The sequence below is a fragment of the Mizuhopecten yessoensis genome, unplaced genomic scaffold (assembly GCF_002113885.1).
Source record: "Mizuhopecten yessoensis strain PY_sf001 unplaced genomic scaffold, ASM211388v2 scaffold4121, whole genome shotgun sequence".
NCBI lineage: Eukaryota > Metazoa > Mollusca > Bivalvia > Pectinida > Pectinidae > Mizuhopecten > Mizuhopecten yessoensis.
Genome location: NW_018405386.1, coordinates 1,658,247 through 1,684,166, shown reverse-complemented (window position 1 = coordinate 1,684,166; position 25,920 = coordinate 1,658,247). Strand labels below are relative to the sequence as shown.

The 25,920-nt window shown below is 36.2% G+C and overlaps 1 protein-coding gene across 7 annotated transcripts in view; it reads left to right on the top strand.

The window, feature by feature from the left end:
* Positions 1-25,920, top strand: part of LOC110448588 (myosin heavy chain, non-muscle-like) — a 57,608-nt gene that overhangs the window by 6,903 nt on the left and 24,785 nt on the right. For 3 of the 7 annotated variants that reach the window (XM_021494914.1, XM_021494913.1, XM_021494919.1), the window contains 10 exons: positions 3,180-3,207; positions 12,713-12,833; positions 14,575-14,607; positions 15,989-16,009; positions 18,458-18,550; positions 18,803-18,866; positions 19,392-19,490; positions 21,359-21,502; positions 21,879-21,974; positions 22,825-23,096. In XM_021494914.1, the coding sequence (XP_021350589.1) occupies positions 3,180-3,207; positions 12,713-12,833; positions 14,575-14,607; positions 15,989-16,009; positions 18,458-18,550; positions 18,803-18,866; positions 19,392-19,490; positions 21,359-21,502; positions 21,879-21,974; positions 22,825-23,096 (971 nt within the window). Of the gene's footprint in view, positions 1-3,179; positions 3,208-12,712; positions 12,834-14,574; positions 14,608-15,168; positions 15,190-15,988; positions 16,010-18,457; positions 18,551-18,802; positions 18,867-19,391; positions 19,491-21,358; positions 21,503-21,878; positions 21,975-22,824; positions 23,097-25,920 lie in introns of all 7 variants that reach the window. The other 4 variants (XM_021494917.1, XM_021494916.1, XM_021494915.1 and 1 more) reach the window with 4 other exon arrangements.

Genomic DNA, 25,920 nt, shown 5'->3' with positions numbered 1-25,920 from the left:
TGAATAACCATGGGTCCCAGGATGTTTATACTTTGCAAGTTGCATCCTGAGATGAAAGGCTATACAATGTGTTCAACATAATGACTTTGTTCGACTTTCAATCACAGGGGTGAAATGTTTAAAAAAAAATTAATAGGGTCTTTTGAACGAATTTTAATCATAAATACTGATATTTTGCCTGTAGCTTTATTTTAGATCACTTTTAAGGTTACAAGTGTGAGTTTTATACCAGGTGAGCGATGCAGGCCCATTGGGCCTCTTGTTATAATTCTTCGTAGCCCAACACCCAGACTAGTTAATTTCAATATAAACTTTAAATTTATAGGCTGGGTTTAGTAGTAGTAGATTTTTAAAACCTCGTCACAGACTAGTGCTCTAAATATGAAATTGCAAACCCCTGATTTGCAACATTTAACAAAGTGCATCTTATGACTTCATCATCATGACACTTGCTTAAAAACAAAGCTGTATTTTTGTCTAGATGAAGAATCATCCCATGAGCATAAAATTCTTAAAACAATTTGGTCTATAAGAACTTATGTCCCATGGACTTCAGTACAAAATGTTTTACTGTACATCAAGAATACTCAGCCAGAAGGTTCAGTATCTATGTAAGACAACAGTGAATAGATTTAATGTTGTCATCTGTATACAATTGTTATGCATGGCGTGCCTCACAGCCCTAGGGATCAGTCTACAGTACATTCCAGGTGTGATGGAGCCTATTCTACCTCAGATAATGACACTCCGTTTACATATGATATACCTTCTCTAAAAAAGCTAAGAATGGAACCCACTTGTCAACAAACAGACACCCACATATTTGTGATTGGATGCAGCACCCATAGAAGCGTGACTGTTTATTATGATTTAGTCTCAACAATCTGTACCAGAGTACAGGTTTGCATTTTAAGCACTGAACTTAAATGACTATGAATAATGATGTAGATCTGAATTTTATATATATACTTCTTTTTAAATTTGAACTCCTTTAATAGTAAATTCAAAGTAAAACAAACTGCACTTGCACCTGCTTTCAGCAATCATTGAAGTTGTGAAAGCTGTTTAAATTTTTATAATAAAATCTACTTGTCAGCATATACAGTGTTCACTCTAACAGTAGACCCATAGCTATAGACAATAATCAAGATCAACACTGTAGGTCAATGGTAATAATTCTTCACTTTGAAGACCAAATTCTCAGTGATGTTATTTCTGTGTCTGATCCAATGGTATGGCAGCTAGGGAAAAAGTGTTACATGAAAATATTTTTCTACCTTAGGTGCATCACAGATTTGACAATATCAAGGTTTGTTTATATTGGTCATAAATATTTCAGTATGTCTGCAAGAAATCTATACATTACATAGATCTATTGCCTATAGTGTGTAAATTGTAAATTGAAAGACTGCATATATCTAGTAATTTCATGTTAATGATTCCCTATTAAATACGTAACTTCTATTTTTAAATGCTTCTGGGACATATATGTTGCGAAACTCTGCTTTTATATGGCATGTAAATATTCATGAATCTTTTGCCATGTTCCTGACTTCCGTATAAAATTTGCATCTCAATTTATCCACAAAACTTCATGCACATAACTATTAAGTGAATGTCCCTTTAGGTGTACACAATTGAATCAAGACTTTGGGTGCTCATGGTATGAAATTCTTGCATAATTACACGATCTAAATTTTATATCTTGCGCAGAGTACATACCTTTGACAGTATTGTCAACTTATCAGGAATTTCGTAAATTCTTTTTAAAGATCTTGAGTAATTAGTGCATTTCTTAAAAAAATATTTAGATAGGAAATGAATACCTTAGACCTGTGTATTTAGGTGAGGACTTGCTTGATAACAATACCATTGTATAATAGACCTACATCATTAATTTGGCCAAGAACAATGGTTCTGATATCGTCCTGGGCTCGTCCACATTCCGGGCATTCTGGCTTTACCATTGATAGTCTCCAGCACTGCTGGGGTCACATATTTCAGATAGCTACCTGACCTTGAAATTGGTAGTCGTTACCTTCCTTTGAAACGTGAATGAAGGGGATTCTGTGTAAATGGAAATCTGCAAAATTGTAAAGATATAGAAATAGAAATTTAATAGCAAATGTATTGTGAAGTAAGATATGTGTCAAGCTCCGTGATAACAGATAAATATACAAAAGGTTGGTTTTAGTGGGCCCTTCTAACCTGAGGTAGGCTGTATATGTTCCTAGTCCGTTATAATAACTTTGAAAACTACAAAATGTATTTAAGATGTTCACTTACTGCTCCTAATAAAACAGGAAGCATTCTAGTCCGAGATAAAAGGTTAGACCGGCAACACAAAAGGATGACCTCTCAATACCAGAATGACCTTTAGTATATATGTCTGTCAAAATAAGATGGCTGTTGGTTGTGGCAGGAGTTAAAGCATTAACAATCATCCGCTTGGGCTTGGTGGTATTCTGAAAATGTGAACATACAGCTTGTACATCAGTCGGTCCTGACACTTGTAGTGTTGTGGGCTACTTGTTAAACTTATAAGAAAGTAGGTACTTGTTAAAAAAACACTTGTCAGAAGGCAGAGTTGATGTATGTACAGCTTGTATACTTATATTTACATTACAATATCATAATGTAATTTTCAATTGAATTTTCGACATTATGTCCTTTGGTGTATGGGTATTTAATTTGACTGAAAAAATTGAAATGTGGGGTTAAGAGCTAAGTCATTGGCCTCTAAAGGTGAAGTAAGGCCATTTATCACCTGAAGAAGTACGAGTTTGACAGATATACAATGTTGAGGTCATATATATACAGGATGTTCACAGTTGGGTTCCTAGGGGTTACTCCAGGGGCATCTACATTTAAATATTTCAAATTCAAATTTGATTATACATTTATTTTCACCATGTATACATATAAGTAGTATGTAGATTTACTGATATTTCTGTGGTAAAGTTGGGAGTCGCTGATGTATTCATATGAAATTTACAAACCTGAATCGATTTCAATAACATACAAATTAAGCCAAGCATTTGCAAAGATAAAACGTGTGAAAATGTGTTCTGCTTCCCTTCACAAGTGTTTTCTGTGATTATATTAGAAATAGATATGTGGTTTGCATTAAACCAATATCGATATTCATGCTAAAAATGTTTTTCTTTTTCTATTTGCAGACAGAGAAGACCAGGCCATTCTTTGCACGTGAGTTTGTATAAGAATAAAACATGGAAATTAGGGAAATATTTCAGTCGTATGTGCATGCACCTGAGTATCTGATATGTCGAGATTGTTCCAATGTGCTTTATATATAGTTCTTCACTTGGACATGTTGACACTTGGTGTCGTTCACCCGCTGTTGATAATCAGTAAAACACTAGAAGTGTCAGTGTAGGTATGCTATATTTGATATGGACTTAAAAAGAGTAGACAGTATTTAAACTTAGGCCGGGATGTACAATTAATACTAGTCCTGAACTCTAGATCTCTACAGGCTTGTATAGTGTAGGAACTGCAATCAATTGGATCTTTCCTAAGAAGTTATAATGTATGTGCACTATAGATTATTTCATATCACTTGGCAAAGACTGAATAAATCTAAAACTTCCCTAAAGCCGATCTCTTTGTTACACATTGTAGAGGTGATACAGTCACTTTAATACACGATTAATCATAACCTGAGAATTACTCAACTATCGGCCCAGTGAATCATCCGCTATGTGTGAAGTCGGAGAAAATAGATGTCTTAGCTACATTATGGAGTGCCTTTCACTTTTCTGGGTTAAATTTGAAATATGTTGATAAGAGCCGATGTTAGAGTCTGCACCATGTTGCATCTACAGACAAGGGTATCAGCTCTAGTTATAAGTATGACGTATGGTTTTTGAGATTTAGTCGAAAGTTGTTTCAAATTCTGGTCTCTACTTCCTGGACCTGCTGGGTCCCATTACAAGTGTAGTTTGATTAGAGTATACAGGTGATTAGTGAGGGCCAGGGGATAGATAAACATGCTTAATCTCTTCTCACCATGCTTCTAGTGGGAGGGGATTTGTAGCTCCTTACGCTGACAACGAAAGGGTAGAAAGATACATGTATGTGCACCCCTGCCTGGAACGTTATTTATCTAATCTGTGGTAATAGACACATAATAAATAGCAGCTAATGATAGCTATAAAGGGAGCCTGATAACCTTTCATGCCCCGAGTCCCCTCCCAATAGACAGAGCCCAGATCCTTGATTGCTGAATACTGTGTGGGTAGAAAATGCTGCTTTTGCATGAAGCTAACCCTGTGATTGCTTCATAAATGAACATAATCTAGTTGTCGTAGTTCTATGTTCTCATTCTTATGGTATATTGTATGACGATAGCTTTGGTCTGTGAGCTATTCCCATTTCTCTGTTCAAAGGCCAATCTCAACAAACATGATCAGCAACAATGTCGCATCGTTATTCATATTAAATATTTAAATTGGTACCCTAGCTAGCAATCATCAAATTAGTTGTGTCCGTGGAGTTTAACTGGTCGTTTTGAGGTGAACAAACAGGCTGGCCTAAAATTATGCTGAATTTCATTGGGCTACAAATGCGTGATCCTGAAAAAGGAAGAAATATGTCCACAAATTCATTTTCATTTTATTCATGTCCGTTATGTAAAGACCAGTATCTGGTGTAGAGAATAATATCTGGAACCTAATCCAAAGTTGTGTTGCGACATCAAGACGGGTACAGACTGACAGAGTTGCAGCACAGCCTGACAGTGATGTGCAGGCCGACATGTGGTTGTATGTAAAGATAGATATAGACGGGCTGTGATGGGACCGTTGGGGCCAAGTGCTCCGTGTTTGTACACCAGTACAGGCACCTACAGTGGTAGTCAGCTTCTTAAAAAACGAAAACACATTGATCACAGTCGCACAGAACAGCAGGCTGGGGTTATAGATAAAAAGACTGCCGTTATCTACATGTATTACATATGTCGGCCATCACAGATATCGCTTTCATTTACAAGTGTCTTGTCATCAATTCTCAGGTAATCTGCATACATTACTACTGATTCACAGCTGGATTCTCCCATCATGTTGTAATTTGGATTGGTAGTTTTACAATTAATGAAGGACCATTTACTAGTCTGATATCAGACAAATTCTTTGTCTGTAGCCTGATAGAGTTGGTGAAGTTGGTATTACTTCTATATAGCATAACATACACACTGTGGTTTACTGCTCAAAGTCAGGGTGACTTGAGCTTTATCATGATAGTTTACTTCAACAGAGATAAAAGTTTTAAGACTTTCTACATAATAAATTGTTTTTTATTTAGCAGCATTGGTACAACATTGTTAAATTTTGTCAAATAAAGGATATGATGAAATTTCCTGCGACATTATACAGTAAAACCTCAATACAATCTGTCTTGTTCATATGCCACCTTGCTTTAAGTTCCACTAATGTAGTTCAAGGCCCCCTTTTCCCTCTTTGATAAGAATGTCTTTGTATATTTCCGTAGTTATATTGCCAAGTTTTTTTGCCCAATCCCAATGTATATTTTGATGCAAATAAAATATGTTTAAATAAAAAATATCACCGAACTTCTTTATAATGCCCAAAACATTTACTGGACACATGGTGGCTGTATAATAAGTTCACTAGATCTTATACATATACCAGTGACTGAAGGTTGATAGGCAAACGCTGTCGTTAGTTAATCTGTTAAATAGGTCATCCCTGCATTGGCGATGTTCCATATGTCCCCTGTTATGTCCAGTCATTTCCATCTCCTTGTGCAGCTTCCGGACGCCAGGCCCTACACAGTATGGAGGCCTACATGGTATTTCGGAGCAATATCTGTAGTACAGTTGTAGAAGCCAGTTTATGCTGTCGGATTATATACACAATCCATTAAGGGTGATAACACGAAAGCAAACTATAAAGGCCTCCCTGAGTTTTCCCCAGAAGTGACAACTTGGTTTTCAGCTGAAGCAGTAGATGTATGTTATATTTAGAGACTTTGATAATTTATGATGAGTGTTAAGTTGATAAGATATTTGATTAAAGTTTACACTAAATATTGAAAAATGTTCCCCAGCCCTATACTTGTGGCTTCAGAGCAGTAAAACAAAGCTGGTTACAGGGGTGCTGGCCGTAAACCAGCTGGAGGGCCAGGAGATAAAGCTGAATTATTACATCTTCTACAATAGCCAGTGTTCATGTGTTGTTGGACAGGCTTTCAGACCAGTGGTCCCAGGTATAGAACTACCTCTGACCTATATCTATGTACTGTATATACCATATTATACATTAAACTGGTTCCACCCTTAAACACAGCTGGACTCTCCATTGTCTATACAAATAAATAGGGCTCTTATTTCCATTTCAAACTATCAAATAGAAAAAATGTTTTTATTCAACGATGAATTAAAGGAACAACACATCTAAAAAATAAAATAAAGTGGAGATGGCTGATGCTATAATCTTAAATGTGTTCAGGTGTATTCCTAGTTAACTGGCTGGTGTTGAGTGTTCTGTCCTGATTTAATACCCAATTTATGTGTAAATTTAAATAAAGAAATGTTCAGTTTTCATTCCCACTCCCCAGTGTACTGACGTATGTCCGGATACATGCAGAGACAAGAAAGTGTTTTGAGCTGGGATGTTGTATTATAAAAAAATATTGCATTCTTTTTATAATCTCAAGCCTAAATAGAAACGTTCTTCAAACATAGAATAATACAAAATTTAAAAGGATCACAGAATTTAACCGAAAATTTAATCCACCCAGGTTTAACAATTACACAGGTGTGGACAGACCTGTCATGGTCCTGCTATCCAATTTCTTTCTGAGCAAGCTTATGACTTTCATTTGCACGCCTGATAAAGGTTCAGGGACGCTTTTTTATAGCTGGGTTTCACTGACGAGACAAGTCGAGTAGTTAAGTGTGCAGTAGCATGTCTGTTAGGAAAGTTGTTAAAAACTTACATCCGGTCTCCAACTTCTATAAAACACGACAATAACAAGTCTCAATGTGTTGGTCCCATGTTTTCATTGCTTATTCAGGTAGCATAGTGATTCGACTGCCAGAGGGGCGAAGTTTACTGGTGTTGAGCTTTTGTGGAATTTCTCATTAATTCAGTCGACCTAAACGGGTCAAACAAATAGGTTGTTCTTATAGGTTTATTGGACATAACTCATATTCATTTAAAAGAAGAAGAAAGATTTAATACAGGTTTCGGTAACCTAACCAGTTAACTAGCGAGTGATGATTACGATACACATATTTCGTATATATGAAAATATGTATACACAGTCATTGGATGACAGAATGCATGTTTTTGTGCAATCATGCATACTTAATGCTAGTGTTTTTATATATACTATACAGTTTTTTGCCAGGTCAGCATACCTAACTGGCAGAGATATTTAGTTTACCTGTATATAGTAGACATGAATGACTGCCTTTGTTCAGGTGTTTTTTGTCGAATGTTGGCTGCGGATTGGCTTGGAGGCCAGACTGTAGTATGTGGTTATGTGTCTGGGGCGGTAGTAGATAGTCCATTCGACTATTGAGTAATGTTTCTCGTCATATATAATAAGGAGACAGATAGAAATTTTACACTCCCTTACCTGGCTAATGACTCACATGGTCGTTGAGAAGCCCATATAAGGTGAAATTACTCCTAATCTTACTAGGCTACCTTTTGAGAGAAAAAAGGACAATTTAATAGGCTAAAATTCCCCCTACATTTTTATCCTGGAGAGTCTGTGGAATTTGCCAGCTTGATAAATGATTTAGTGAGTTATTCAGTAGATCCATGATTAAATCAGTTATCTTTACATTCCTGTATAAAATGGTTGGTTCTGGTTCTAAAGCTGTACTTGTATGGAACATTCACCTCCCAGAATGATGTAGCATGATTTAGGTAAGGGTTGGGATCTTTGCTGCAAAGGTTGATGGACAAAGGGTTATTGACATTCCAGTCGTTAGCATCTGTGTTAAAAGTATGGCTCTGCATCAGTATCAGTCCGCAGGGCACTAACTATATATGCGATCCATACTACTCCACTGCTCCAAGTAACATCTTCATAAAGTGTGGTCAACTTTAATAAATCTCCTTTGCAGCTTTCATGCTGTTATTTTTTTCATAAAAAGATTCTTTTCCATTTTTGGAATAACACATTGTTACAAAATATCTTGGAATTAGTTAAAAAAGAAAGAAAAAATACGTTTGAATTGTTGTGTAGGGGTAGCAGTTAGACCTTAAAGCTAGCGGTACTTATGTAACCGTAATCTGTACTTGTCGCAGGATTACAACCTTGTCAACAGTTTCACACTGCCTCTCTGAAAAGGCTTCTGTGTTCAGTGTGTAGTATATAGAGGTGTGTGGGGGTCAGAGCACTGAGGTTGCAGTTAGATGCTTAGGTCTCTAAGATATATGGGAAAGTCACAGGAGTAACACAGGGGGATTGTTGGTGGAAAGAGGGATGGGGTTTTCAAGTCACTAATGTGACTGTGGTAGTCCGAATTAAGTATAAGAATTCCAGCTTCTACAAACGAGAGCTTGAGAGATGTTGATAAAGGAATCTAAGGTATTTGTGACTGACCCTTTCACCTATATTGATTAGCATAGGCCCATCTAGTGGTCAACAGGTAAGCGTGGAATGTCTTCGGCGGAAGTAATGATGTTTCAGGGTACTTGATCTGAAGTATGCCAGCACATCATTAGGTATGCTATAGTGTTAATCTATCTAAGGAACTCGATAGCTACAAGTACTGAAAACGTTCAACCCGATGGGAAACTACAAGTGGGAAAAGTGTTAAACAAAATCCCCTTTCATGTGTAACAACACACGCTTGGATGGGTTCCGATCTGGTGTTTAAATGTCTCTTGTAGCCAAGCCTTATTTTGAATGATGTAAATAAAATGAGGTCAAGTAACAATGGAATTCTGAGCTTGTTTATACAGAACCTGTAGGAACCCTTTACTGTTTATCTTTTGTTTGACCAACTAGACCCTGATCGGTCGACTGAACTGTTAACTGGATAGTCCCTGGTTGTATGTTTACTAAGGTGGAAGGTCGACTGAACTGTTAACTGGATAGTCCCTGGTTGTATGTTTACTCAGGTGGAAGGTCGACTGAATTGTTAACTGGATAGTCCCTGGTTGTATGTTTACTAAGGTCCAAGTATTTGGTTGGTTAGTCTTTTGGTCATAATCACAATTTGGACAACAATAAAAGTACTTTTGACTTTACTTGGACAGTCCTACAGGTATATTTGATTGATTAGTGCACTTGTCGTGACCTTACTTGAACTGTCTTAAGGATATTTATTGATTGGTTAAGACAATCTATGAATCATGCATGTGAATTGTAAGACAAGTCGGGTGGTCTTGTGCATACTCTATCTGTCTCAAATTGGTATTGACCGTCATCTTAGTCATCTACATCAATTTCATACCAGCCCTCAACCTGCAGATACTGGATATATATGTATCTATTTCTTTTTCATCACCTTGATTATCACATAAATACCAGCCCTCAGCCATTCAGACACTAGAAGTATATATATATTTTCATTACAAGGATAGTGGTTTTACAGTTTGTATAAGAAAGTAAAAACGATTCATTACATTATAAAGGTAGATAAAGTTTGCAAGTTTTAGTTTAAAAGACAACCTCTGAAGACGAAACTGTGGAGAAAAGAAGAATTTCTAACTTCCTATGAAACGTTTGACATAATTGGTTTCCTGTGAAAACTCTCGTTACAGTAGGGGATGAAGGTGTTGTACAAGATTTTCCACCTGTATCTGTATCGTTTGCCTGTAATTGCTCTCTACATATAGCTAATTACATATAACCCCTGGGTCCAGATTATCTAGCTCACCTGGACCCATGTTATAGACTAACACTACAGACTGACGGGGGAGAGCTCTCTGGCTGCGGAGATGATTTGATGACTGCTGGGATGATTAGTAAGGTGCTACTGACAAACTACAGAGGAACACAGGAATGTTTGTACACAATTTACCAAATTGGCACTGGCTAGCCAAGAGGAAACATCTGTAGATGTGTGCAGGTTACATAGTCAAAATAACAATATGTGACGCGTGCAGTCACAATAACAGCAGACACGTGTACAGTCAAAATAAAGCTGCTTAATCTTCATGTTCGTTACAGCCACACCGTGTGCTGCACTTGTCATTCATTAGTGGGATTGTAATAGCAATTACGTTAATCAGTTTAATTATCTATTCACCACTGATACATCAGGAACTTGGAATTTCACCACCGCGCCTTGCTAGACTTAACATATAGTTTTATGGGTCAGGAATTGTATTCGTGATGAGATCTTGTCAAAACTTTTGAATTATGTCTGTTTACTTCAGAAGTTTCATGTTAAAGATTCTGGTTAATTAGGAATATTCAAAGAACATGTTTGTTTACAATTCTATAGAAGTATCATCAGAAGGATGAAATAGTATTGGCTTTTAAAGCATTTGCAGATGAGAAGGTTGGAAACGTTTCTATGATTTGAATTTTAAAAGTTATTTAGCTGTATGTCTTGTTAGTTAAACACTGTAGAAGTAATGGTATATACATATATATCTAGTTACTGCAGTTGTGGCTCAATACTGCGAGGTGGCATGCTATGCAGCAAAAAAGTACTGTTATATCTATGTCATTCTATACATATGCAGAGGAAATATGAGGCGGTCGTTAGGGAGATTAATGTACAATCAATACTCTGTCTGCATATTGGCTGAGTGTAGAAAGGCTTGAGTCACCAGGGTACGATGACCACGAGAGATATCAATATGTTACGTTCGTCCGTCTATGAGGTAATCTCATCATTTCCTGGATCTTGTTTGGTGTGCAATGATTAGGTTTACTTCTCTTACATTTGCGTTATTTACTGTTGAAAATACAAACTTCCTCCTTTCGAAACAACTACAGCTTGTAATTAACCTTCACGATTTTCGAGAGGTACATTTGAAACATCAACATGTTAAAAATAGACAAGTGGAACAAGATACACTAGCTTTAATATATCCGTTTGTTAGAGGCCACACTGGTATGAATTTTCATCTGATGCCGGTTTCTTCCTGGTCCCAGATTTAAGGAACCCCAGTCTGAGATTTAAAGTTGCGTCTGCGTTGGACTGACTGTATAGCCATGTTTTGTGTGGCAGCTGTCACAAGCAATATTTCACTTGTCTTTCCCCAGAACATTTTGAAAATCAGTCAAATTAAAAATAACTCTTTCTTTCTGGTGTTGCTGTCAACAGTCACATGGTTTAATGAATGTGAATGTCTTCCTCGCTTTTGTCCTGGTTACTTATATTATTTATTGTGTGACGTTTTATGTGCTTTATTTGTGTGGTGAAATAAACAGAAAATCTGGTTGAAACAGTGCCTTTAGAATAAAAAAGAATTTAAAAGAGTTCAAATCTAATATTTTTGGTATAATGTGAAGCATAGACAACACCTGTGTCTGGGATACATACATGCAAGCGTAAATGGAGATGGTTGTCACACAATGATAAACCCCTGACATAACAGATAACGCTATCTTTACATATTGTGTATGGCATGTTTATAGGGGGGGAGTTTTTCTCGGTAATTTCATTGTTCCAGGGTGTAGCTAACATTTATCCTACAAACAGAGGCCGTCTTTGAATCCTTCAGGCTTGTTATCTCGTGAATGCCGTCTATGTTGTAATCAGAGGCCTCGTACATGATGAAGTAATAACAAGATCAGGCCACTAGTCTTTTGTGTCAGGTATAAGCAATTTATGTTGAAACGTGGGGGGAAAGGGGCACATAACTCACTGGTATTTACAGGAAGTATTTTACTTGCTGATAAAAAGTTATTTTTGTAATTCTTGCACTTTGATTGAAATGAGAGGTTATGGACTTTCCCTTGGAGGGTATGAGAGCGTAGGGGTTTTCTCAGGCTACACATGTGCAGTAGCAGGCAACAGAATTGAGAAAGACATGGAATGGAACAATTCTCTCCAGCCAAAACAGAAAAATAATAAAGTCAATGTATCAACATGTTCAACAGAATTTACACAAAACATATATCTGGATGAACATGAAAATTGATAGTGTGTTCATGTTATTTACGGTATTTGTGTTGGATATGGACCTGTGTCGGGATACATGCATGCAATACATTGGTAAATATAGGGAGACGACGGTCACTATGGTGATAAACATCCAACTTGTTTTTGTATTTCATTTTTGTATATTATACAGTTAATTTTAAACACTACAAATATACAGACCAAATAAATAACATATATTGATGTTCCTTAAAAACGCTTTAGCACATAATGTTTTATTCTTTGGTAGCCCCTGGGGTATCTGGTTTTATAAAGTCATTTTGAGCCCAGGGTATGCAATTATCTTGCCAGACAGGAGTATCATTAATTTTTCTAATACCATATCGTTTTCGAACAAGCTAGTATTCATATGAGCTATTTATGTTACTAGTAAGTGCAATTTTAATCAACACTTTTAAATACATGTAAAAAAATCTGATCACATCGCGATGCAATATTTGTCCAGAAACATTCTTTCAATATTTATCAGTATTAAGCCTGTATGAGTCAACCTGTTCAACCTGTTCAACCTGCTAGGAGGGCAATTATAGGAACTAGATAAAATGCTTTGTTGTACATTTGAGGATTTCTTTCCTGTTGTACTTGTAGTGGTGAATCCGGAGCCGGAAAGACTGAAAACACCAAGAAAGTTATACAGTACTTGGCTCATGTCGCAGCCTCGAACAGGCCATCGGGCAACCGTTCATCCGTATCCAACCTCCACATCCAGGTATGTATGGGCTAGTAGCCGGTGGCAGTCGCTTGCCATCAACTGGCTGGCTGCAGGGTGTGGCTGGGTGGTGTAGGATGTAGCTAGTCCGACCTCCCTTACATATATATTGGTATGATGCAGCATCTGTAACTAGCTGCTCAGGTCTGATGTGTTGGCTTGTGTATGGCTACACTAGCTAGTCTGCTCCGTGATAGAGTGTTTTTTTTTTATTATTTATGTTACAAATATAATCTGTTATGTATTCAGTAGATGTGAGCTTACGTTTTCCATCCTTATCTCAATGATTTCAAACGTTTTTCTTGTCTTTCATGTATTGAGTTGTAAAAATAAATCATTAGCTGAAGCCAATGTTTTGTTCAGCTGATGAACCAAGATCATCACCTGAATGGATTGATCCAGAAATCAAACCATGAATATTCAAATGGTGTTTTTTTTTGGCAAAACTTTATTTTCAATTGTTAAAAATAAAAAAATAAAATTGTTCAAAATAAATTTCAGTTGATATGAGGATATTTTATTTTTTATTCTATGATATTGCTTGATCTGTCTGAACTTTGGGATCTAATTTTAAGTAGATTTCTGAGTGGACACTTTCAATTATCAGACCAGAGTTAGAACTGTAGACACTTTCTGCTTGGTTAGTATTGAGTTGGACCTGGACCTATGTATGTAAAGCACAGTTTGTGTCAGATACATATCTCTCTGTATGATTGGCAGCTTCTAATGATTGTACAGGGTATAAGGCCAAGGCTCAGTCTGATTTTAAACATAGATCGGGATCATAAATGCTAAATTTGATTGAAGTTATTTTCTAGATCAGGATATTTTTGTATTTAGAATCAATTCATTTCAAGTCGATTCATATTTTGGAAATTTCAAAGTGTTCTACCATTGTTTTAGCTTGCTTGGACTGGTATAGACTATAATGTACTACCCCAAACATTTTCATTTAGTTACAATATAACTTCTTTTGGCTTGTGTATGGAGGCTTTGTAAAATATCTCCTCTGAAAACCAGTAGCCCTGTATGTGGTGCACTTAACTGATTTTTACAATATCCTTACTCGTTTGATCTCATCTGAAAGGGGATTTTGCAAACATTTCGGTGTTTAAATCATGTACATAGCATTCAAGTGTTAGTTAATTGTACGATCCCTAAGTTCAGATGTAAAGTTAAATTGAGCTGCAATTACTAGTGCAGAAGATATTATCGGTGCGGTGGTGTTGTGCATGTTGATGTGGAATGGCTTAAAACATGTCGTACGTGTTCGTGTGTACAAATTGTGGCTTTTGACATATCCACCCCTCAACGACGAAGGCTAAGAAAACAGGAAGCCGGTATTCCTAAGTAGGGGGTGTTATATAAAGACACCTAAATATAATGGATCTTCTTCTTGTTTCCTTTCTGATTTCCTGCTCCTGTTGTGAAGCGTCTAGAGGATGTCGGAGTTCGGGTTTCAAGTAGTTACTTAGTAATGTGCTAGTACAAGTAGTTTGTTTTGATTCAAACCATTGTTTAAAATAAAGCATTGTAGAATTGGATCAATATTAGTCTGCTCCCTAAAAGTAGAGTGTAATTGAAATTCCTTTTTGTTTGTTCTAATGCTTTATTACTTAAACCTCTTTAATATCCAGCATCACCATAAACACATCACAGGTTCTTCTGACCGTCTATTTTACAAAGGTTTCACTAGTTTTAACCTGTTGTTTTGTCTCTTTTTAACTTGACAACTGTTAAGCCAAGCACAGATCGTCAAAATGCTCTCACACTGGTAGGTCATGTGATTGTATTTGTAAACCATTGTTTTAACCCAGATTTTTTTTTATATATATATAAAACCTACAATGTAATAGATGTACAATTTATCAAAACTAGTATTTGTAAAAGATCATTGTATCCTTCCTCCTTTCATAACTCATTCACCCCTGAAGACACAGTTGAACTCTTTCAAATCAAAAGTTGGAATAGTTCATTATGACATTTCAGGGGTGAATGAGTTATTGAAAAAAAAGATATCACTATTTATTGTAAGTGTACATCTGTTACATCCCTAGTTGATTTAATATGTGTATCCAAATATAAACGAAACCTGTTTTATATCAATACTTTAATTGGCCATTGGTTTGACCCTACATATAAACCTTACGTAATTAATACGCTTCTTCTAACCAAATGTTGTTGCCATGTGTAAGAAATAATTGCATGGAGACGTGATGATTGCATGCCGCATATATTGGCTGTGTTGAAGTATATGTAATTAAAAAAAAAGTAATAAAAATGGCCCTAATTAAGTAAATTATAAATAACATGAACATTCACATTTTTGACACAGGGAAGTAATGTGTTTACTCAGGCAAGTAGTAACATTTACGAACTCTTTTTCTCTACAAGTATGGAATGATAAATTATACTCTTGACGGCTATTTACAGATTATAAAATCCTACTTATTAGTTCATATATAATATGTATCTGTAAATATACATGCCCTCTATACTGTCCAATTCTTGATGCATGAGACAGTCTGGCTTTGTTAGAGCGAGCTATAGTTTGCGCTGTGTGCTAGCTAGGGAATCGGGGATATCGCTTAGAACTACTTACTGCATTCTTTAAGCTTATGATTTTTTAAAAAATTTAAATTGAACATATTTTGGATTTGAAATCCTTTTGAAAACTTATGATGTTAAATCTTTATGAATTAATTTATAAAAAGATAGAAGTTGTAATATATTATGATTTTACTGTTCTTAGTTGTTAACTCATTCACCCCTGACATTTCGTAATGAACTATTCCAACCTTTGAATTGGAAGAGTTCAAATGTGTCTTCAGGGGTGAATGATTTGATGTTATTGTTTCTTGAATAAAAATGGTTTCTTTGAGATAAAATTGTTTTCTATAAATTATATCATATGTGATAATTTCTCCCCAATATGTATCAATTCTGATTCTATCATGCTAGTTTCTGAAGTAATTTCTATCTCCAATAAACATTTCATTATAAAGATAATCTATCCTATAATGTCGGTGCATGTGTGAAATAGCATGAAGTTTTACTGGTTTTATATGACCTTTGTACGACCTTTGTTGATTTCTGTTGAGCCGCTGTTTAATGAACTCTCTCTTCTCCATTGTGGGGCACACACTGTTCTATAGAGCCATAAGGACCTAAACCTTGTAAGTACACATGTACTTGATGCCCATCATCTGTGTTCACGTCAAACAAGCTGTGTTGTCATAGTTGTGTTTTGTCCTGTATGTTTTGTTTATTTTGTTTTTTTCGTTTGGTGTACCACGTTATTTGGTGATTTTGAATACTCATCTAGTGAATTGCATCTGAATTAGATGTTCATTGGGACATTTATTAGTTGGGAACTGGGAAGTGAAAAGGGTTTGAAAACAGAGCGGAACAAAATTAGAGAGTAGTGTTTTGGATACTCGGGCGTTATAGAACCTAACCAAAATAGAGCATGCTTCATACCATGTATTTAGGAAACATGGAAATCAGGATCTACTAACACAGGAGTTGTTTTTGTGTAGAAATACAGTACTAGAGAGTGAGAAACAATACGAGGAAATTACAATCATTCCGTGATCAACTGTTTTACGAATAGTATCCACAGTTTGGTAATATATATATGGTCACGTACACCTGCCAGACTGTATATACTGTCAGTGAAACATTGTGTAAGGATTCTAATTTCCAAGTATTGATGTAGTTACCGTAGCGACAGTAAACGGAGGTAATTCGTTTGTGACCGTAAGTATACAGAACTTCGGGTAATGAAAATTCGAGCATTTTTGGCAGTCCACATCGGGACAAAGCCTGGTACGATGGTGGTGAAGATTCCGAACAAAAATTTTAGTCAAAGTTATGGCGACTTGTAATGTATCTATTACCTGGCATGGTGATCAGACCCCTATATGTTTGTATAGAGTACATTTAGCCGTATATAGACTACAGGAAGGCATGACAGATGGACCAGGATTAATCCAGATGCCATTCATTTCAAACAGATACTAACGGTTCCATTACGCATGCAGCATCATGAAATACACTGTTACTGTTCAGTCTTTGGTGACTTCACTGATCACTTCCATTCACTGGTCACTGTCCTCATTGTGTTGAGCAAGAATAACATATTGAGGTGATTGGTGTTGTGATAGCACTTTGTGACCTTGTTCATACTTCACCGGTACCTCACACCACAGAGTGAACTCACTGACTGACAAAACCATATAAAATTATCTTGTACATTGATTGTATTGTGCAAGAGGGTATTACTGGGTCCAATTGGCCTTGTTTAACAAATTAAATGCTTTAACCTTGTACAACAAGGTCAATGCAGTGTTTCTCTGACCTTGTACAATAAGGTAAATTCTGTGATACTTTGACCTTGTACAATAAGGTCAATTCCATGATACTCTGACCTGATACAATAAGGTCAATTCTGTAATACTCTGACCTTGTACAATAAGGTCAATTCTATGATACTCTGATCTTGTACAATAAGGTCAATGCAGTACAATAAGGTCAATGCTGTGTTACTTAGGCCTTGAACAATAAGGTCAATTATATGATACTCTGACCTTGTACAATAAGGTCAATGCTGTGTTACTTAGGCCTTGTACAATAAGATCAATGCTGTGTTACTTAGGCCTTGTATAATAAGGTCGATTCTGTGATACTTTTGACCATACTGACATTGGCACAACAGTAAATTTGTGTTTGTTACTTCACTACCTTTCAAATTTTGCAACCTTAATAATTCTAGCCACTGTATATCTAAAAGGTAGGTTAAAACATGTTCCTTTGTTAGTCTTAAAATCCACTGTAAAATGTGGTGCTGAGTCTATAATGACTCAAATATATAAATGGCACCCGCTCTTATGAGGAAGAAGTTGGTGTGCTTGCCTGTCCAGCTTAAATGTCCCAGTGAGGGATAGCTATTGGGTTCCATTGGCCATTGCAGAGCAAGGTTCACAAGTGTTACAGACACAAATTGCTTTACTAATAACAATGCATTCACGCAGAATTCATCTAACTCCAAACTTGGGCATTTATTGTGGCTATTTTTTGGACACAACACACACAGGAGGCTATCAAGCTGATCAAATTCTTAGCAGCTGAGCAGTCGCCTGGTTCCAGTCTGAGTGTCTGGATCTTGGACCTTCCATTGAAGTCATCTTAACTCATTCCCCCCCTGATATTTCATAATGAACTATTCCAACCTTTGAATTGGAAGAGTTCAGATGTGTCTTCAGGGGTGAATGAGTTAATGAGTGGAATAGACACTGCTGATCGTTAGCTTAACTCGTGATGCATTTGTCTTGTTCATTAGCCCATACTTAATGTTTCTGCATGCTTTCAATAATAATTAAATACATTTTTCTAGTAATTTTTCTAAGATGTAATACATGAAAGAAACTAATTTTGATATCAATTCAATGAGTAACAAGTAATTGTTTAAAAAATTAACTGATTAACAACTTAATTATTAATTCAATGGGTAAAATTTAATTCTGTTCATTATGAAAATGTTCAGGTCTTTTAGAGATGTTTGTACCTTTTACCTTCTTCTGGTTGACAGTGTCTTGAACAAATGTGGTATTTCCTGTTTCTAGGGTGAATTAGAAAACCAGTTACTCCAAGCTAACCCCATTTTGGAAGCTTTCGGAAATGCAAAGACTATCAAGAACGACAATTCTTCAAGATTTGTAAGTTTTCACCTTTCCACAGTAACCCATTAAAAGGGTTTGTATTGAAATATCTGTTCAGCAATTTTTGTATGATCAGCAATATAATGCAAACGCTTTGGTTATAAGGGACCAAGCTAGAAGCATATGAAAATTAATTTCCCATCAAAATATTTTGTCCATATCATGTGACAACGTGATCAGTATTATTTAAAAGTTTATTTGATTTCATCAATACATACAACTCTAAAATGCTATTTTTCTATATTTCAGGGAAAATTCATCAGAATCAACTTTGACTCATCAGGATATATATCAGGAGCTAACATTGAAACATGTATCCTTTTTCATATGTTCCCAAGGCAGTGGTTTGACCACCTGTTATCCCCCTGCTGGAAAATAGCTTGGCTGTTACTACAAAAGTGCTATTTTGACAAAGTGCATCACATCACATTTGTGGTAACTGATGTAAAAGAAAAGTTAAAAATAAATTCCATATAGCTTCATGATTCATCATTACGTGACAGTTTAAATAGCAGGTAAAACTTGTGAAAGGGGATTTTAAATTTCAATTATAGAGGTTTTTTTTTTCTTATTTTTAAGGTTCACAAACATCCTCTTCATATACAATATTTGAAAATGTTACATAACTGAGAAATGGAAAAAAAAAAGGAATGACTCACACTTTTGTAGAATTAACTGTAGCTAACCTACCTTGTTATTTATTGTATGTAGAGACTCCAGATGATTTTATTTTTTTTAAGTTGGCAACTATGTTCATCTTTAAAAAATATTTTGTGAAGAGAAATTTTATCATTCAGAATGCTTTGTAAATATTACATTGGTCCTTGACTTGCTGAAGATCTCCTGGAGAAATCTCGAGCTATCAGGCAGGCTGAACAGGAGAGATGTTTCCACATCTTCTATCAGTTCCTGTATGGAGCCACCCCTCATCAGAGAAGTAGGTAGACGGACCATCTGATCTCTGCTCATGTTAGACAACGTTAGACAAAGATTAATTAAATGGCCCTGAAGCTGTCACTTATTGATTCTTGCTGAGTGTATCTCTGCACATTATTAACTATCTGTGACCAGAAAATATAAAAAAAATCTGTGGTTTCTGTTTGGTTAATACATGTTAAGTGTTTTCTCTTCTTCCCATGCAGTCGTCCTTAGTGTCCTGTTATACATTCATCCCTTGGTGTCCCTTCATAGACACCCACAGTATCTCCACCACCACCTCTTAATATCCCATCAAAGTTAACCTCAAAATCCCCAACACCTCGAATATCCCTTAGTGTCCCCTTATGGCCAAGTGGTTAAGGCGTCTGACATTCTGCTACCACTAGACCCTCCACCACTGGGTCGCGGATTCGAGACCTGCGTGGGACAGTCGCCAGGTAGTCGCTGTCGGTCGGTGGTTTTTCTCTGGGAACTCCGGCTTTTCTCAAAACCTGGCACTTCCTTAAATGACAATAGCTGTTAATAGGATATATATGCAAAAAAGTAAAAAAAGATATGGTTACACTCAAAATACCTTTTGCCTCATTGTCAGTCATGGTTTGCTATCCCCTTATGGTTACACTCCATACCTACTTCACTCCATGGTCATTAAACCCTCCTAGTTAACCCATCACTCTATATCTGTGCCCCCTGGATATCCCCTTCAACAACCTAATAGTGTCACCTTGGTTTTCATATGCTTACCATGCATATATATTAATCTTGGTTGGTGACCTTGAGTTCATGGATTATTAACTGCCCATCAACACAAAAGAGGTCATTAGGGCCAATAATCAGTAACCCTGACAATATCGTATATCCCTATAACAACCAATATGATATTTTATCATATTTACATAGATTAGCTTGTTTTGTGTATGTATAGCTTTATATTGTATCACAGGTGACCTTACCTACGCAATGTAGTGGTGACTCATACCAACTGACACAGGTGGTCTGTACAGTCAAGCTAGATAGGCTGAGATTGTTTTAGTGCATGTCCCAGACCTGGCTCCTGGTCATCAATCATAAGGCACTGATTAACGTGTCCTAACCTCTAGTCGTGTGGCAGTGTTACATGCTCACGTTTGTTCCAATTCTCCTCGTTATGCCTGCTCACACATCAAGTTAATTAAAGCAGGGTGTTGGCTTTTTTTTCGAAAAAATTATAGAAAAGTTTTATCAGAAATGAAATCGTAACTGACAATTTTCTATCTAAAGGCAATGTTTTTGTTACCTAAATTTTACAACAGCCTGTTCCCTTATGAATTGGGAAAATGTAGCATTATTGGTATTGAAATTGGGAATATATTTTGTTTTTGTCATTTTGGGGAAATAACACACTTTTTAGCTAGGGGAAACAGCCTGCATTCGGCAGTAAAACTGAGCAAAAACGAATCACTGAAAGGGAGCCCAACTTTTTTACCTGGAAGTAACTAAAATGTCATTTTCTAGACATTTTGACATTTTTTTTACTGTTCAAGAAAAACTGAAAATATGATTTTATAAGTGTTACATAAAAAAGTTTAATTCATAAATGTATATGGTAAATTGGAGGACAAATTCAGCAATGAATAAAATACTTTTTTCTTAAGTGAAAATTGTGACCTGCCATTGCAACCTTGTCCTCATATGACCCTGGCTGTTGTGAGGACTTTAAACCCTAAACAAACATCTGCATGAACTTTTGAAATTCTGTTTTCATAAAATCGACATGAATTTTAGGGGGAAAATGAACACTTCAAAAAAAATGGAACTCAGTGACCTGCCTTGATAAATGTAACAAGAATCGGTACTGTTGACAAAAGTAAGATTTTGTTTTTACAGAGGAGTTTTTGTTGGAGGATATCGGCAATTACCATTTCCTGACTCACGGCAGTGTACCAGTTGGAGGAGTGGACGACACAGGAGAGTTCCGCCAGACCGTGGAGGCTCTCACCATCATGGGCATATCGCCCGAGGACCAGTCCGGTACATCTTCATTTGTCAGTTGGACAAGTTTTAGCATAATGTGGACAAGCTTACTGAACATAGATATTGAAATTGTCTCAATCTGTGCAGCATATATGTTAAATAAATGCATACAGTAAATACTGGTGCTTAATTTTCTCAAACTTTTAACACCATTATTTAAAAAAAAAATGGTGTACACCAATTTTGAGTTCGAAAAAAAAGAAGGTTACTTTTATAACATTGTATACAATTTTTACTGTTCTTGGTTTTAATTGTTAGCCGATTTAACAAATATTTTTTGAAGCAGACCGACAATTTGATCCAGTTGTGACAAGTGACGAGAATAAATGAAAGAGAGAGAGAAAAATATCAACTGTCAGTTTTGTATTTGCAGCCATCATGAGAGTGATATCATCAGTACTGCTGTTTGGTAACATGACATTCAGACAAGAAAGGAGCTCTGACCAGGCGACACTTCCTGACGATACAGGTAAAGTCCAGTCTAGGGAGGAAAATGTCCCAACATGTTTACTCTTATCTGAGCACTAGATCAAAGTTTTTAAAACAGTGGATGATAATTTTGAAAACCGAAAAACAAATGGTAAATGAAGAATATTTGAATTTAACACCCAAGAATTATAAGTAGTGAAAACCTCGTTACACTGCCAAGGTTTTGTCCAGCCGAAGTTTGACGTGAGAAAGGTGTTTGCCAGTATACCAAGGGACACATACACAATGATAGTTCAATGAAAAAGTTTTAAAAAAAAAGAAAGATTTTAAATACTTTGGTGAGAAGCTAGGTGGCGAATAAAAACCGGAGCATTATATTGAGGTTTTGTTGTGTACTTTGTGAAGATGGTTAAAGGGTCTCCGTACCACTTACAAAAACTGTTACTAAGTGTTGGAAACCAGTTTTTTCTGGCATGACTATGGCTTTGATAAATCATTTCTGAAAAGAAAACAATACTTTGCAGGACTTAAATCAGAAATAATAAAGGTGAAATAAACCAAATAAAATCATTCGAGTTTAAATAATAATAAAACAAATTTGCTAGACGAGGATTCGAACCCTGGATTTCAGATTGATGTACTAACACTCGAACCGATTGAGCTACCTGGTCAACTGAAGTGTCCTGGCCAAACTGAGCCACAGTTACATAAAAATGGAAGTAAAGGGGAGGTTACTGAATATAGGAAAAATCGCAGTGCTGTGGGGATCCTTAAACCAGCCAAGATCTTAACTTGGTTTATATATGCTTTTATTGCAGCATAGTTATTGGAAAAAAACATGAAGGAAAATGAGTAATATATTTGAAAAAAATCTTTAATCCATGTGCCAGTTGCCCAGAAAGCTTGCCACCTCCTTGGTCTGTCAGTGACGTCCGTCATACAGGCGTTCCTCCGCCCCAAGATCAAAGTGGGCCGGGATCACGTGACCAAGGCTCAGACGAAGGAACAGGTGGAGTTTGCCGTGGAAGCCCTGTCCAAGGCTTGCTACGAAAAACTATTCAAGTGGCTTGTCATCAGGATCAATCGTTCCCTGGACAGGACGAAAAGGCAGGGAGCCTCCTTCATCGGCATCTTGGATATTGCTGGTTTTGAAATTTTCAAGGTGTGTATGAAATAAGTGAGCAGTGTGTTTTATGTTCAGATGTGCTGTATTTTGGTCTTTGTTGCTGTAAACTTGAGGTTTAATGTATTACTTTAGTTCAGAAGTTTGTTTGGTTTCTTTTTTGGTATTTCCACTGTCTGTAGTTCGAAGAACTAAAAATGGCAGTAAAAGATAAGCTTTAAAAGATGAGATTGTTATGTATTAATGCAATAAAAAAACATCTTTCAGAGAGATTTCTTTGCTGCCACTCTTGACTATTATATTTGATTGTAGAAATTGTACATTTTGAATAAATCTGTAGTTTTGATGTGAAGGAATATATAATAACATATTATCTGGTATAAATAAACCTGTCCTTCTATTGTGATGCCCATCCCTCAAATTTCTGAAATTGTTAAACAAAAATTCATAGACCTAAGTGTTTCATCATGAGATCTCGTGAACAATGTCTGTATTCTGCCCTCCCCGGTTCAATTTCTTTCTCTTTTCCTTTCCATTTATGTCCATTAAATATAGAAATTAGAGACCTTTATATGTTATCTTGTAATTAAAAATATTTGTTGTTTATTGCTGTTAAGGGCAAAGGTCAATGGACAAAAAGTTATTTGAACAGTTACATTTTGCTGTGCAGGGTACAGTTTTGTTTCCAAACAATACGTTCTGAAGGAATTACCAGATTTTCATGGAACTTGTCAGGCAGGCTTTCCAGCCAAGTCCCTTGCTCTTTTTTGATGCTCGACCTTTGTGCATATTTGATTTAAATGCAGTGATTTGATCAAAGCAACCACATTGCATTTTCTTCCTTCTTCATGGGTAATATCTTCCCACCAAATCTGGAACAGGCAACAAATCTGTTTTAGTGTTGCTTTACATTTTTCTATGAAATAATTTTCCTGACTTTCAGCTGCTTGGTAGTTAGACAATGGAAGACTTAATTATTTATTTTTAAACAGTAGAGCTTTTTTATAGAAAGAATTTGCACAAATGTCAATTCTGATACAAAGAAAAGCTTGTTGATAATATTACTACGACTGTTTTAAGCGTAACTGACCACACTCTGTTTATATCTGTTGTGCCTACAGTCCACCGATTGTAAGGTAAAGACCGGTTCCACAGGCTCGCTGCCTGCTCGGGACATCAATGTTTGGATCAGCAAGCATGATTTGTGTTTTTTCGTCGATTTATTTGTCAGAGAATGAGTCAGTAGATATTTAGTAGGTTCATTTGCCAATATGTAATCATTGTTTACACAAAAGTTTGTTTTTTGTCATTTCTCCTTTCTTTTTTTCTTTGCAAATATATCTATTGTTGAAACATTGGTTAAGTTTGTGATTGAGTATATCTTGACGACACTGTGGGTATGTCCGGTATGGTAGGAGGTTTACATCAGCTGAAGTTTTTTCAGCATTTGATGTACAGTGAAACCTGTCTAATCTGACACCTTGTGGGATACAAAATAACCATCTTGTAGGTAGTTTTCATAACAAATTGAATTATAGAATTATGATGATTTAGATGTGATGACGGAGTACACAGGAGTCAGATAAGACAGGTTTTGCTGTAATTAAAGAATTCAATACACTCAGTCATATTTTTGTTTGGATTTAAAAAGGTATAGAGGGTTAATTTACAACAAATCGCAAGAATGCTACCGACGATTTCTGCTTCTGTTTAGTCGGTCACGTTATGCAACCATGTAGCTGTGCATTTAGCTAAAAAGTTTGCTGTAATGGTTAGTCATGTTATGATACATAACTAGAATCATTGTGAGATCAGTTCTGATGGTATATTGTGTCTCATTAAAGCCGAGCGACGTGAGCTCGGGCGAAGCTCCTGTAAGTAATGGATGAAACACACCAACCATCTTCACAGCATCCTATATCTTTGTGTTTTGGTAAAACCTCTCGACTGCAATTCAGTGATTTTCATTCTCCCTTTTTTTACAGGGGTTTTGTAGGATATGTTTCTTACGAAATAGATGAAGTAATAGAATATCTCAATGTGATAAAGAGATAAAGTAGTGTACTTGTATTGGAAAAGGATGAAATGAAAATTTTTGGATTCAATCTGAAAAAAGAAAGATAAGAAAAACATCTGTTATCAATTTGGGCATTTCGAATTTGCATGATCCTCATTGAATTAGGAAGAGCACATTCACTGTGAATCAGTCAATATTTGTCGCAATATTTGTACGCCTTAAAACAAAGATAACGAATTGTGTAAATGGTTGCTACCTATTGATTGGTGTGGCAGAGTTATGCTGAAGCCTGTGAACCTTCAGTGTGTTCCACAAGGCAGTTAATTCAAAGTTCGCCTTTTCAGACTTGGCATATTCTATCCTGTCTTACCCATTTCTTCCTACTTTACCCATAAAAGCTTAGTCCAAAAATTGGCAAAAAAACTCAGTGTTATTGCTGCATCATTTAAACACATAATTAAAGAAACAGAAGATGACTTAAGAATATTGGAAATTATTTTATTTGAACTTGTAATGTAACAGAACAAAAAAAACATTAAACTGATTTTTGTTTGGATTTTTTCATGTTCAAGTAGACGAGTTATATTCAGATTTTTAGGTCACCTGAGACAAAGTCTCAAGTGACCTATTGCGATCACCTTTTGTCCGTCGTCGTGCGTCCGTAAACAATTTACATTTTCGACTTCTTCTCCAAAACCCCTGAACCAATTTCAATGAAATTTTGCAGGGACCTTCCATGGACAAAGGTCAACAAAAGATTTGCCAGTTTAGTCCTACGCCCCCAGGGGCCAGAGGGGCGGGGCCAAAAAGGGTCAAATTGACTAAAATTTCAAAAATCTTCTTCTC